At 35.8% G+C, this 15,650-nt stretch overlaps 1 protein-coding gene across 1 annotated transcript in view; it reads right to left on the bottom strand.

Annotated features, from left to right (window-relative positions):
* Positions 1–475: 475 nt before the first annotated feature.
* LOC123524528 (uncharacterized) overlaps positions 476–15,650 on the bottom strand; it is a 29,642-nt gene continuing 14,467 nt past the window's right edge. Inside the window, exons 3-9 of the mRNA XM_045302784.2 lie at positions 14,125–14,297; positions 11,828–11,909; positions 11,044–11,094; positions 10,217–10,316; positions 7,836–8,028; positions 1,974–2,094; positions 476–1,103 (exon numbers count right to left, since the gene is read on the bottom strand). Of these exons, the coding sequence (XP_045158719.2) occupies positions 898–1,103; positions 1,974–2,094; positions 7,836–8,028; positions 10,217–10,316; positions 11,044–11,094; positions 11,828–11,909; positions 14,125–14,297 (926 nt within the window). The 3' untranslated portion in view covers positions 476–897. The remainder of the gene's footprint in view (positions 1,104–1,973; positions 2,095–7,835; positions 8,029–10,216; positions 10,317–11,043; positions 11,095–11,827; positions 11,910–14,124; positions 14,298–15,650) is intronic.

Here is a 15,650-nt window from a genome sequence, read left to right as displayed (position 1 = left end):
CGTGACCAAGCGAAAATGACTGTCAGGTCATGTGACCGCGCTGATATTTTGAATGTCATATAAGGGCAAATAACTGCTTCAGTTTTTTAGCCATACGATTGCCTCCCTTGTACACAATGTCATATTGTAATGACGTCGCTATTCAATGTGTACACAACTAATTACCGCGCTAAAGATGAAACTGTTGAATTAAATGAATCAAAAACATTTTTAAAACATTTTTTATGTGTTTAGTTTTGTTCGGTATAATAAAATAAATACCATATGGCAGCATGTGTGACATTGATATTGTCAACCCTCGGAACAGAATGTCACCACTCGGCTTTCGCCTCGGGTGACATTCTGCCCTCGGGTTGACAATATCAATGTCACACACGCTGCCATATGGTATTTATATAATGTCCCCTTTAAAGGTCAATACTCATGTTGTTTAATAGCAATACAGGAATGAAGAAGAACTAGTGAAGTTGAAAAGTGTTCCATAAAATTTAAACAGCCTTAGATATTTTGCGAGCCGTCGAGCTAAAATTATATACATATGTATATTGAAATAGTGTACGTTTGTGCGTGCGTGCGTGCGTGCGTGCGTATGGTGAACAAGTTTAGATTTCGCTATTTCTCTTGCCTCTTTTGGGTTTCAGAAATTAGCATAACTGGTCAGTCTAATTACTTAATCTGTTTGTAAATATGAGGCATAATAAGTTAAAACGATATTAATAATTTTATCCAAATTCTATATCCTTAGTTTTATCTAAAGAAACATCCGGCACGGCCCGAGATTCGTACATGGCCACGTAGTCAATTCGTTTTCAAAATATTCCAGTTCATTTAACAAGGTTCACAAAATTTAAATGATTCAAAGGTCTGCATTAAGAACGGTATGCCCCCATTGCAAATTTAGCGTTTCCAAACTTTATTTTGTCTGTTGTGGTACATATTTCTTTCCATTTCTTTATCCCGGTTGTATCTTCGTCTGAATAAGCAACAGAAACTGAGCGCCGTGAAGAATGAAACCAACATCAACACAACCAGTAGAATGAACGACATTTGCACGTAGTCATTGTCTATGCAGGCTTTGAAGCTGGTGGCACCTTCTACCGTTTCTGTAAGTCAAAACGAATTTAGATATTTTATTAAAAGATACTAGTCATCTATTTTTAATTTACGTACAATATACACGTACATCGTAATCACACTCGGCATTTTCCGTGTGATTATCTGGCATTAAATCTCCCGCATTAAGTGTACACACGCATTGAATGTACACTATTAAACCCATCAGTATATTGTACACTCAGTACGTGCGTACATCCGATAGGGGCGATTTAATGTTGGCGACTATATTTTCGTTCTAGGCAATTCGGAAAGCATAACTTCCCGGAACAACTTCGCATACAGAGAATATGCCATTTGTCACGGGTTCTTTTCATAAAAACATATTTTTCCTAAACAAACATAAATTCGTAAGGGTTATTTAATACAATCACTACATTACTGCTTGTTGGTTCCTCATAAAATAGTCTGAGACCGAGTCTCAAACGTGATTTAGAATCATCAATATAGCAAAGAAATTGGAACTATAAAAAAGAACTAAGAAAATCACAAAATAATCTATTAAATGCAAAGAATGTGTAAGCAGGACTACAATAAAAAAAAAAAAAAAAAAAAAAAACCCAAAGACGTACCCATTAGTTACAAATATGCAAAATGAAATGAAATATGCATAAAAATATGCCAATTTGATTATAGCCAAGTTATAAACTCACAAAAACAACAACAAAGATGTATAAATTATTTACAAATAATACAAAATGAAATGAACATACTACTATATTGTGGAGTAGTTGGAGTGTCAAAGAAGAGACAGTATAGAAGGACATTAATAAGTTGTATTCGACAGAAGTAACGTTTTTATTACTTTGATAACTAGACAGATAGATACTAGTTGCTAGATTCCTGTTCAAATGTATTACCTGTAACCGTTGGTTTGTCAGTGGACGGGAAATAAGGTAAGACCCAGATATCTGTAGTTATATTTTTCATCGCTGGTGATTCTTCGTCTTCCCTACGTTTTCTACCTCCAGCACACATTTCCTGAAGAAGAAATAGCTAAATATAGCCCAGTATTAGATAAAACAGAGCTAAACATTGAATGTATTAATAGGATGAAAAATGAAAATGACTATGCCTGACCAGTCGACAAATGAAAGCAGACGTTATATCTAGCAAAGAAATGTTTCCACTCTATTACCAGGCGATTTCATCTTAACAATATCTTTACTTATGTAACAAAGTCTATCTAAAGATATTGGTTAAATTGGTCTGTGGTTCGCAGTTCGTTCGCGATTCAAATTGGATTCCAAAACTAGGCCCTGTAAATCTAGTCCTTAGTTCGCAGTTCTAATACGGAAGTTTTGACCAGACTGCACTTGAAAACAGAAGCGTGATATGCAGTTCACGAACTTCTTACTGCGCATTGCAGACCAGCATAACCAAATCTATCTGAAGAATAAAGAGCAAACGAAAAAACTCGAAATGTATCTGAAGAAGAATAAAAAGCAGACGAAAAAACTCGAAATGTATCTGAAGAAGAAAAAAAAGCAGACGAAAAAACTAGAAATGTCTGCTGACGGCAAACCATGTATGATAAAAGACATAAATTGATTTTAGTACCACATCCAATTGTTACGGATAACATTTAGCTACTCTAACCTCTGGCCAAGTTGTGCAGTTGGTTTAGAAAGTACAAATATGACCTTGACGGTGAGTAAGATCAAAAATACGTATGGATAACATTAATTTGTCTAACATTATTTTCATTTAATCTTATGATATTATAATCAACCAATATATTAAACGAAATGAAAGCCTTTAACCTAAACTAAAAGGGCCATGATGACCCTTAATTGCTAATTGAGGATTCACAGCCGGATTTAACAAAGGTTGAGGGTCAACCAAGGAACATTGCTGTGAACTCATATTGAAATCTGGCCAGTGATTTCTGAGTTTTCCATAAAGCTATATAGGAAAAATTAGCAGCACGTTTATAGACAAATGAGCTGTGCCATGGGAAAACCAACGTAGTGGCTTTGTGACCAGCATGGATCCAGACCAGCCTGCGCATCCGGATGCGGAGGCTGGTCTGGATCCATGCTGGTCGCAAACCCACTATGTTGGTTTTCTCATGGCGCGGCTCAAATCACAATTAATCTGAAGGAATTTTGAGAGGATCACTCAAGAATCATTACTGTGAAAATATTTCAAAATCGTATGGCAGTTTTTCGAAAATTGTCAAATATTCACATAGAGAAAACTAGGCCAGCCCCTGGCAGTCATTTTCTTTTTAACGAAACGAAATGATTTGAAGTAATTTGGTAGAGGGTTAATTAAAGAATATTGCTGTGAAGTTTGAATTTGAGCCAGCAGTTTCAATTTTTTTCTTATCTGGTTGCCATGTAAACCAGAATTCGGGGGCGTTGTTGACCTATATTTGAAGGAATCTGACAGAGGACCACCCACAGACTATTCCTGTGAAGTTTGATCGAAATTGGCCATGTGATTTCTAGGAGATGTTTTTTTAAAGAATTTTGGACAACGGATTGACAGATGACGGGCATACAGCGATCTTATAAGTTCACCATTAAGCTAAAAATATAACAAGTACATACCAAAATCATAGCGCTCTTTGTCACAATCAGGGTAAAGACTGTCATTTATTTAAAACAGAAAATGATTTTTATGTTGAAGGAAGTTAGTGTAACAGCCAAGCATAAATTGCACTGTTTCAATGTATGTTGTATTTTTTTTTTTTTTTTGTATGTTTTTTTTTGCACAAAATAGAATTTAAATGTACTGGATAAATACATAAACAAACTGTGAAACAAAGGTCACATAAAGTAGTTTAGAGATATAGAACTTTCATCCATTGAAAATATTATTAGTACATTTACATATAACTTAATCTAACATGCTTAAAATTTGCACTAGTTTACATGCAAAATGTTTCTAATCCCAGTCACACAATTAATTAATTGGTCAAATATGCACTCTAGTATCCTAAATAACATGCAAGAAACGTAAATACAATGAGTTTGCCTTTAACCTTTGTATTGTAACTACTTACTGACTTTCGCTAAAATACAGAATGGCGAGACAATATATTCAATACAAAAACTAGAGATGCTTTTGAGAAAAGCTCATGTCTCCCACAACTCCCTAATCATCTAAATAGTAAGTCAGTCTGCGCTTTCTTGGACCCAAAATGTACCCTATACTACTTGTGCATGCGCATTCTTGCACCCAAAACATACCCTATACTACTACTAAAAGTAGTATAGGGTACGGTTTGGGTGCACGGATGCGCGTGCGCTCCGAGGATTTTTCGGTAATTCAAGGGCCATAATTCCGAAGTGCCTGGGCCGATTTGGCTAGTTATCAAACTTGGAAAAAGGTCTTACGGTCAGACATATTTTGTTCAAGTTTGGTGAAGATCGGGTGAGAAATGTTTGACTTAGAGTGCGGACAAGCTTTGTGACAGACAGACAGATACACACACAGAAACACACACACACATACTGAAGTAAATCAATATGTCTCCCACACCACTATGAGGTGGGAGACATAATAACAGAAATATATATATATATATGTATTTACTATTAATTTAATATAAAATGAAAGAAAAGGGTACACTAAAGTAAGAACTCAACATTTTCTTGCATACTGGACGAGACTTTCCGGTTTTCTTTCACCGGTGCTGGAAAACTAGAGGTGTAAGATATCTCTTGTGCTGTAAATGACTCAGATACCGTATTTATTGCATAGTTTATATATATATATGATAGTTCCTCTGCGCTCCTTCGCAATAGATCCGCCTCCGAGGCCGAGTTGGTTCGAAAACTTGCTCAGAGCGTAGAATTCTTCATGTGAGGAAGCTATCAATCTGGCTCAAGGAAAGTTGATGGTTCTACACAAGTGCCCACCAAAGCCTGAAATAACACCTGGGAGACACCTATGGTTTTCCTCCACAATCAACAGCTGACAAAATCGCCATATTACCTAATATGTGTCGGTGTGACTGTAAACCAAACTACAATAATGATATCAACATTGTATAACACTTGCCCCCTGAAAATGTTTGCCAGAGTAATAAATAATGCCCGCAACAAGATCAAAGGTCAGAAAAGTATTGTATATGAAATTCTCGATAATATGCTCATGTAAACTTCATGATGATGATCAGAAAAAACAAGAGAATGAAGTACTGCCATGCCATGCAAAGTCCCCTACTTACACCTAATTTTCTCTACAGCAGTATAACAGAATGATTTGATATACTAGTATGTCAATGGTGTATAACGATATTGTACTGTATATATACAATATGTTATAACACAACACTTTGAAGAAAATTTGCATGTACAAAAATCTATGTAGTTGTTGACTTTTTCAGAACATCTATAAATATAAAAGAATATCTAATTTCAATTTTGATAACATTTCATTTTGAAACTGGTGGGAAAATATGAGAAAAAAATGTAAGAAATCATCATATTAAAGGGAAGTAATTCTGAAGAAAATACACCGTTTTTTTTAATTTGGTCTATATGACCTGGAACAACTGATACGTATTAGACCTTCCTGATATGACACATGAGCTTATATAAAAATATTTGATAGACTGGACAGGAAAAGATCAATGTTAACTTTTGACCTTCAGTTGTGACCTTGACCTTTGCACTCAGAGTCTGGGTATTGCACATGACACATTTCCTCATTATGTTGAACATTTGTGTCAAGTAATATTAAGACAGAAAAAATATACTATTGACTATGACCTCTGACAGTGACATTGGCCTTTGAGTTAGGGATAAGAAGTTGTCTCCTTATGGAAAACATTTTTGCTAAGTAATATTAAAATCACACAGGAAACAAGAGGGTCAAGATGGCCCTATATCGCTTACCTGAGTGATATTTGTGTCAAATTAAAATAAAGGGAGGTTATTTGTCAAAAATTCACTCCAGAGTTGTCTACCCTGATTGCCTGGATCCACTTGATCACATAAATGGAATCTGGGACCAATCATGCAAGTAGTTACCAAAATATATTTATTTTAATTAAAGACAAAGGGAGTTAATTTGAAATAAAATCAGTCCAGAGTTATCTACCTCGATAATCTGAGACCACCTGGACTTTCAAATCAATTACATACACACAATAAGGACTAGTGAAGGAAGAAAAATGCAAAGCATTTTTTGTAAATCGAAAGCACATAACTCTAGTCCTACTAAATTGATTTAGCTCATATCTTTTAATAATACACATTCTGTGTAAATCTTATTTAGATTGGTGAAGAAATGAAGTTGCTGGAGTGTAAACAAGGGAAAATATAGCAATTTCTGTAAAACCAAGGGCGAGTCCTCTAGTACAAATGTTCAGATTTCACTCATTATCGAACTCATCTGAGATCCTATGATCATACACCTTCTGTATAAATATGATATGGATTGATGAAGGTGTTATAGTGTAAACAATGTAAAATATAGGAATATTTACAAAATCAAGGGCCCATAACTCTGGTTCTACTTGTCTGATTTTGTTCAAAATTGAACTCGTCCAAGATCTTATGGCAATACATATACTAATAACTATGTAAATATGATTAGGACTGATGAAGAAATGAAGATGATAGAGTGTAAACAAAGTGAAATATAGTAAATTTTGTCAATCAAGGGCACATAACTCTTGTCCTGTCGGTCTGATTTTGCTAATAATCTAACTCATCCAAGATCTTGAAGTCATACACATGCTATATAAATATGAGTTGGATTGGTGGAGAAACAACGAAGAAAACAAAATATAGCAAATTATGTCAATCACGGGCACATAACTCTGGACATACTGATTCGATCTAGCCCATAGTCAAACTCATCCGAGGTCTTGTGACAAAAACACATTGTGACCAAGTTTGATTACGATCGCTTTAAAATTGTGGATGCTAGAGTGTGAACAAACTAAATGTGAACGGACGACGGACATTCATCGATCCTAATAGCTCACGATGAGCCTTCGGCTCACGTGAGCTAAAAATATCTATCGACCTCTGACCTCCAAGTGTGACCTTGACCTTTAAGTTGGGGACTGGAAATTGCGCAGAACACATCGTCATATCATGGGGTATATTTGTGCCAAGTAATATTAAAATCCCATTAAGGATTGTTGATTTACAGACCGGACTGAAAAAAATGCCCATGTAGACCTTTGACTTCCAAATGTGACCAAGGCTTTTGCACACGACACGTTGTCTCATCCAGGGGAATATTTGTGCCAACTGATATTTACACCCTGTTTAGCACGACACAGTTATAGACCGGACAGGAAAAAACCTATTGACCTTTGATCTCCAGGTTTCCTTGGTGGATGAGAGTCCCTGACCGGACACGAAACAGACCCTGTTCATGCCAAATGCGATCTCGACCTTTGAGCTAGGGGTCTGAATGTTGTGCCTGATACATCGTCTTATTACGGGGTATATTTGTGCCAAGTTATATTAAAATCCCCAATATTTTGGTGGAAGTAAGATAGTTCTTGAAAAACTGTGTTCAGACATATGAAAGGCCGTACACGCCACAATGTTATAATGGAAGTCTATGGGAAAACGACTGGTGTTCTCTAGCCTTTAGTAAGTGCTTTAAAGTGCTTTTAATATAGCTCGCGTGACTCATTTTGGCTTCTGAATGGGATTCATCTAGGTAGTAAACGGTGGGGACAGATAATAGGAATATCATCTTATTAGCTGTAGGGGACAAAGGTAACAGACCCATGTTTTTCTTACCTGACATGCAGGGTCACTTGATGCAGTACAGAACCTTTCAATATCACACTTGAAGTAAAGTTTAGGTTCGTCCATGTACTGCGAAAGTCGAAGCGCCCCACTGTAGTAATATTTAGGCTGTACGCCTGTTCCGCCGGCCTGCAGGACAAACTCGCCGTCTGGTCTAAACAGGTTTGAACTAGTAATGGCGCATCTGGAAAACAAATAATTCATCCCACATTTTGTCCCACACAAGTAAGTACGACAGATAAACTTGGCAGGATAATAGTTTATTTGGAACCAATTTTAAGGTCCGTTCATTTCATGAATACATAGATAAGAAATTCTGAAAAAAATCATAATATAAATCAGCCTTAATAAGAAAAAAACAGCATGCATCCAAATTAATTTTTATGTCACTGGTAAGTTTCTGAAATCTGCGAATGTGGTATTACCTTCTACGTGAGACTTATCATTTTCTCTAACGACTCAACTGTAAAATAGCAAGAAATATTTGTCTCAACGTGGGACGCATTCTGCAGGGTATTACTCCTCAGTGTGGATTTAGTACGAAGCGTACATATGTATGTAATCAAATACGGGCCATTTTTCCAGACGACTCCGAACAAGAGAAATCTAACAAGAAAACACGAGGCAGTCGGTCAAAATGGTGGAGGAAAACGCTTTGATTTCGAGATTAGAGACTATGATTAATCCGTATCATGCTGGACACGACTGATTCTGCCTTTGCGACCAGTGTAGATTACATCCGTGCAGTCTGGTCATGATCTGCACTGTTCGCTATTCAGTCAGTAAATTTTCAGTGACCACCACTCCGAATAATAAATGGTAGTGCCGAAATTGAATGAGGGACCAGTCCATTTTAGAAATATAACCGGTTTGAGTCGTTAGAGAAAACGATAAGTCACACGCAGAAGGAAATACCGCAGTCGCAGATTTCAGTGATTCAAGAAAATCTTCACGACAATTTCGTGTTTATTAAAATAGGGACTTTAACAACAGTACAGAGTTAACTCAAAAGTCCTCGACAATTTGGGTCAAGCAGATAATTTACCAAGCGAGGCCGCTGTCTCGGTCACAAACATTCTAGCAAGCTTCTGCAGACGTTAGTCAGCCTTTTTCCCAAAATCGACTCATATTGGAAAAAAAAATGTCACCGAACTTTCGGTATTTTTTTTAAATGTTTGAGTACAAAACTGTGCACTTTAGCTTAAGCTTATATTAAAAATGTATGGACAATAACTTAAAACATGTTTTGGTATCTTGTTGCTCACTTAGCATCCACAAGTAGACGTTAAAATCGCCAAACATTGCAAAAACCCATGTGGCCAAGCTAATTTGCGAAAAGGACTAATTCGTCAATTTACGGCATCATTTCTTACTGGTGTGTCGATTTTTGGTTGCGGGTTTACCCGCTACCAAAGTTAAGTGTAATTCTGATAATCATGTAGTATCTTTATTTGATTTCAAATCACATCCAAAGGATGTTCATGTGCTACACAAAGTAGTCCCATTCATGAACAATGCGGATGAATTATCAATGATCAAGTAGTTCTTATTCATCCTCTATCCATTCACACTGGCCATTTAGATTATATAAGATCTGTCAATGATTAGGTATTTCAGCCCATGGTTATATCACTGATTGCAGCTGTTCATGTAAGGTCAGGCAGAGTTTATCTTAGATATGAGGCACATTAGTATTTGTTTCTTATACATGTATATTTATAGATTTGCATTTAAAATGAAAATAACTCTAGCTAACCCGCAACCACCAGACATGCACCTCAAGGCTTTGATTTTTAAGTACCTGTATTTATCATGATACAATGACGCGTCCTCTCGGTTATTCTGACTAAATAACATAAGTTTAAGCGTATGTCTTACCGGTCAATATTCAAAACTATTGCATGAGGTCAATAGTTTTAACTTTTGACTAGCAAGCCATTCAGTTAAGTGTTTTACTATATGATATAGAAATCAGAAATTTATTATACATGTATTTTCAAATTATGGACTTATTATCCTGGTTAATATGTATTTAATGTAGCCCGCTCATACAACATAATATGAATATAGTTTGAAACTATGGACCGGCAATTTATACAAGGAGTCATGTGATATAATATTCGTAAGTACTGTAAAAGCAGAAATTTTTGCGAGAGTTTTATTTTCGCTATACTCGTGAGGCCCTACATCTCATGAAAACTAATCCTCGGGTAAATACTCATCATTAGTATAATTCAAATTCAAGTATGATACCATTTTTACAATTTCGCGAATATTAAACCTCGCGAATATTCTCAAAATTTCAAATTTGCGAAATTTTGACCTAGCGAAAATGTGTGCTTTTACAGTAATTAATGCTGTCTACTACTTACCCATCACTGTCAGTTATATCGTGCCTTTTGTCGGCAGGAAAACTTAAATCTGGTGAGACTTGACAACTGACAACACGGATTCCAACAGCACCGGAAAAGTCTATTATAAAAGGAAAATATAAAAAAAATGGAAACAAAAGAGTGATAAATGAAGTCTTGTAGTGATCAATGTGAACTGGTAAGATGGGAAATGCTACAGATTTTCAAGATTGGCTTTCTCAAACATGGTTTACGTATTATTTACAAAGTTGCCTATAGATGCAAATTGCAAACATGGTTGCCTATGAGTGTTGATGTTTTTTTTTCTAAGAATTTTAATCAATTTGTAGTTGAGTTATATGTTCACTCTCCCTTGCTGGCACAACAAAGACGGAGGAATAAATTAGTTCTAAATCTAGAAACAACGGGTACACAGATGAGTCGGGTAAATGCATTTATCACAAATTGTAAACCATTCTGCATTCGCTAAAACAGATTTTGTTTATCGAACTTACATCCTTTCCACAAAAAAGAGTGATACTTAAATACTGGTTGAGTTTATATGGTCTTTTAGATATAGGGGAGCGATGTTTAAATGGTTAATGTGTCGGCCCCTCTGTGGGTTCGAGCCTCGCTTGGGGCGTTGAATTTTTCATGTGAGGAAGCCATCCAGCTGGCTTACGGAAGATATGTGTCTGTTTGACGTTAAACCAAATAGTAAATAAATAAATAAATAAATAAATAAGCTTGATGCTTTCATCACAGTCCAGCTAAAGCAAGCAAAACATGAATTATTATTTATTAAGAACAACTGAGTTTTCAGAAAAAAAAAACAAAATAATATTAACCTGTTACATAGGCTCTACAATCTTCATCGATGACCGAATCTCCATCGTCATCTGAAAAACAAATAAAGCCGGCTATTAACAAACACTGGTCCGTAATCTATGGCCGAATTTGATCACCTACTTTTGTAACTATAGTTTAACTATCGTGGCATCGAACTGCTTCTAGCTAACGGATTGACATTGCACACTTGACCAAGCAGGAAATGGATACAAGGGTATTGTCAAAGGAATCCGATTAAAGGGCGCCGCCATCTTTGACGCGTGCATATTCATTACAGATAGCTAGCTTGCTAGCTAGATAGATAGATAGAAAAACACAGGATAACCTGTAAAAGCCTTGCGGCTTATTTCCAACAGGGTCTGTAATTCGTCTTTAAATAAATCTTCTTTGAAATGCAAGTATTATCAACAGGCTGATATGGAACAATAATTCGTATAGAGTGTTAACCCGTTCATTAAATATTTTATAATACAGAAATGAATATGCATGATCTTAAAATAGACTCCCACCAGATAACATGTAATCATACAAATGCGCGAAAAAATATGGGAAAATTAGGTTCTATTTATTAGGGCCTCCTTTCGACTACACCACGGATGCACTCTTCAAATTGGATTTAGTGAAATGTTATGAAGTACCAGAAAGAACAGATTTTAAAGTTTTCCTTCAAATCAATTAGTTGTTATTGCTAGCAAGTTTAATTCACAAAGACGCAAATTTCGGTCTCTCCTTTAAATTCGCTATTCAATCTTTTTCAGTCATAGTACAAAAAGTACAACTTACCCAATCCATTACAAACCTCCTCGTCAGCGACTCCATCACAGTCATTATCTGTCATATCCCCTCGGCTACCAAGTTTCTCACACTAAAATAATCAAACGTGCACAGATGAACGCTTTATTCGATTAGAAAAGAACATTTTAAACAGGCATTTAATATTATAAATACATTTTATGTCCAGGTCCAGATTTTTTTCTTGCGGTGGCGGGTGGTGGTGGTGGGTGGGGAGCGGAGGGTAGGAGGGGTTAAATCCCAAATAAAACGCTAGGTGCTCAACTTCACTTACCAAACAACTTTCTTTTAACATGTTATAAAGTTCCATGATTCTAGGTAGAATCATTTTTAGATACGTATGACAATACTTAGAACCTTAATGCGTATTTTAACTATTTTACTACATTATATTACATATAGCCCTGGTCTTGCGGAGTGAAATCCCGAACAAAACCAAGCCCTCCCTAGTGTACATATTCTGATACTAAATAATGCTCCTACACAGTTTCGTGACTCTAGGTCAAATACTTTTAGTAATATATGCGACAAAAACTTTTAAGTTCTTTATAAAATGTTACAATTTTACTAAGTCTGGGATTATATATCTTGTCCATTTCAAACTGAATATCAGGTGCTCATCTTCATATGTTGTAAAACAATCTGTTAATTATACATGTGACATAACATTCTGCCCTTTAAGCATCTCTGACTAAGTCAAGGGCCATAACTCTAGTCTGGCTGAGTGGAATCCCAATCAAAACCCCAAGTGCACAACTTCACATGCTGAATAATATTCCTATAAAGTTTAATAACTCCGCTAAATCAAAAAATATTTTTGGCTAAGTCGAGGGTCGAAACTCTGGTCTGGTCCGTTTTAGTGAAATACAAAACAAAACCCCAAGTCTACAACTGCATATGCTGAATAATAAGCCCATAATGTTTAATGACACTTTTTTGGGGGATATGCACTAGACAAACTTTTTTGAACCTCGAAGCATATTATACTAAGTCAAATGCCATAACTCTGGTCTGACTGTGTGAAATCCCGAACAAAACCCCAGTTGCACAACGTGAACAACGTTTATAATGGAGAAAAATCCAAGAACCTTATTTTCGCTTCTAAACTTTTATATATAGTCCCCACTGTTTATCCATATGGGTGACTCCTCCAGAAGACTGCTAGTAACGTTATTGGAGGGATGGTGTGTGAGATGAGAGACCACCAAAATTAATGATTATATCATGAACGTGATATCACATACAAAAAAGTATAGCCTTTAATGATACGCGTTTGATGTAAGCCTAATAATTGTCATACTATATAAATTTAAGCAGTTAATTATCTGAAAATTACAGTCCGTAAGTATTGACATTCTACTCATTGATCTTCGCCATTATTTTCGGGCGTTTTCGTTAGTTTCAGACCTAGATCTAGACCATTTTCATTGTGAATTCCCTGGAATAAGTTTTATTCTTTGCGAAGAATGTCTACCTACGCGTAATTGCTAAACAGCTGTTTTCATGTGGGCATTTTTAGAGGGTGATGTTTCTCAGAACAGATTATTTTTCTTATATACAACATATCATGTCAATATTTTTCTATTTTTTGATATATGCATAATATGTTTTTTTTTGAAGTGCTGAAAATGAGATCTGAATATTTTATTGTTAATATGAATTAAAGAAGGAATTGAATTGGTAGAATGTAACCTGTATAAATAAAACGGTCAATACAATTAAAAAATGACACGGTGTCTCACACTTACTATGGATTCCAATTCTTTTCTGACAACTTTTTTAATTAAATTTAATGTAACTTTATCGAAACAGAAATTATTTCCGGCATTCTTACATTATTTTATGAATATTTTTCACGTTTATTAATAGTTTCCTCTTGTAGCATTTTATTTTATGATTACCTTATTTCGTCTAATGACGCCAGTAACTTGCCTGCATTGTCAGTTAAATGAAAGAACAATTGGAAGGGGCTGGATTTTCCTGAAAATACTTGGAAACGCTGGTGAATAGTAATTTATCTTAAGATCTATTAGATGTATTAAGGTGCTTTATTCGACAGTTTGTATACAGCTTTACTTGAATACAAGTGTATTATTTCAAATTAATGAAGCATAAAAGGTTTCTCTTGGTTTTTTCATGGTGCGGCTCAAATCTTTTTCTTGTGCACTATCTGCGTGTCTAATCAGTAATAGCCTACTCAAAAGGGGAGATAAACGATATTCAAAGATAGACAGACAGACAGACAGACAGACAGTTAAGCATGTTTAAGTAGTCTAACTGGTATTTACCAAACCTATGTCACTGGCTCCGTATCCCAATGCCTCGATCATTACACCAACATCAGGAGCGGAGAAAGTTCCCATTACCATGAACGTACTGATTACCTCTGTCTCGTCAAGGCTTATTTCAAATTCTCCGGCGCCAAGGTTAATTGCGTCCCCATAAACATATCCGTTCGGGCCTGAAATGTAGTGCGACAAACTTATAAGATTCTTTCACTGGTTGTAGGTGCAGATTGGAATATTCGGCCTCGAGGGTAACTGTTTACGGCGGTAACGAGGCTCCGTCGAGTCACCACGTAAGCAGTTACCTGATAGTCAGATATTTCCATCTGCGCCTAAACAAAGCGCGGGAAATCAACGTCCGTATACAGGCAAGACGTCATGACGTTTCAAAGCAATTAACTATGTTTAGTTCGGCTTTGTTTTATCCATCCCCAGCTTTTATTATATTTGACTGGCTTATAGTAGTAGGTTGTCCCCCTTGAAAATTATCCGATAATCAATATTGGTTTCCATATTGATATTACTTTGAGCAATAGATTATATAGGAAATTTATTTTTAGCTCATCTGATTTTTTGAAAAAAAAATGATGAGTTATTGTCATCACTTGAGCGGTTGTCGGCGTCGGCGTCGGCGTCTGCGTCGGCGTTGCCTGGTTAAGTTTTATGTTTAGGTCAGCTTTTCTCCTAAACTATCAAAGCTATTGCTTTGAAACTTGGAATACTTGTTCACCATCATAAGCTGACCCTGTGTAGCAAGACACATAACTCCATCTTGCTTTTTGCAAGATTTATGGCCCCTTTTGTACTTAGAAAATATCAGATTTCTTGGTTAAGTTTTATGTTTAGGTCAACTTTTCTCCTAAACTATCAAAGCTATTGCTTTGAAACTTGGAATACTTGTTCACCATCATAAGCTGACCCTGTACATCAAGAAACATAACTCCATCTTGCTTTTTGCAAGAATTATTGCCCCTTTTGGACTTAGAAAATCTGTTTTCTTGGTTAAGTTTTATGTTTAGGTCAGCTTTTATCCTAAACTATCAAAGCTATTCCTTTAAAACTTGCAACACTTGTTCACCATCATAAGCTGACCCTGTACAGCAAGCAACATAACTCCATCCTACTTTTTGCAATAATTATTGCCCCTTTTGGACTTAGAAAAATCATTTTCTTGGTTGAATATTATGTTTAAGTCAGCTTTTCTCATAAACTATCAAAGCTATTGCTTTAAAACTTGCAACAGTTTTTCACCATCATAAGTGGACACTGTACACCAAGAAACATATCTCTATCCTGCTTTTGCAAGAGTGATGGCCCTTTTTAGACTTAGAAAATCATGGGTAGGACAATATTTCTATTACACAAAAAAAATCAGATGAGCGTCAGCACCCGCAAGGCGGTGCTCTTGTTAATGATTAATTTCAAATATGTATTTTGGTTTGTGAATATTTTATCAGATATGACAGTAAACTTCAATTTCTTCTCTTCAATTTGATGTAAAAATATTTATTCTAACTAAACATCTTCTT

Source organism: Mercenaria mercenaria, chromosome 3 (genome assembly GCF_021730395.1).
Source record: "Mercenaria mercenaria strain notata chromosome 3, MADL_Memer_1, whole genome shotgun sequence".
Classification (NCBI taxonomy): domain Eukaryota; kingdom Metazoa; phylum Mollusca; class Bivalvia; order Venerida; family Veneridae; genus Mercenaria; species Mercenaria mercenaria.
Note: the sequence above shows the minus strand (reverse complement) of the source record. Positions and strands in the feature narration are given on the sequence as shown.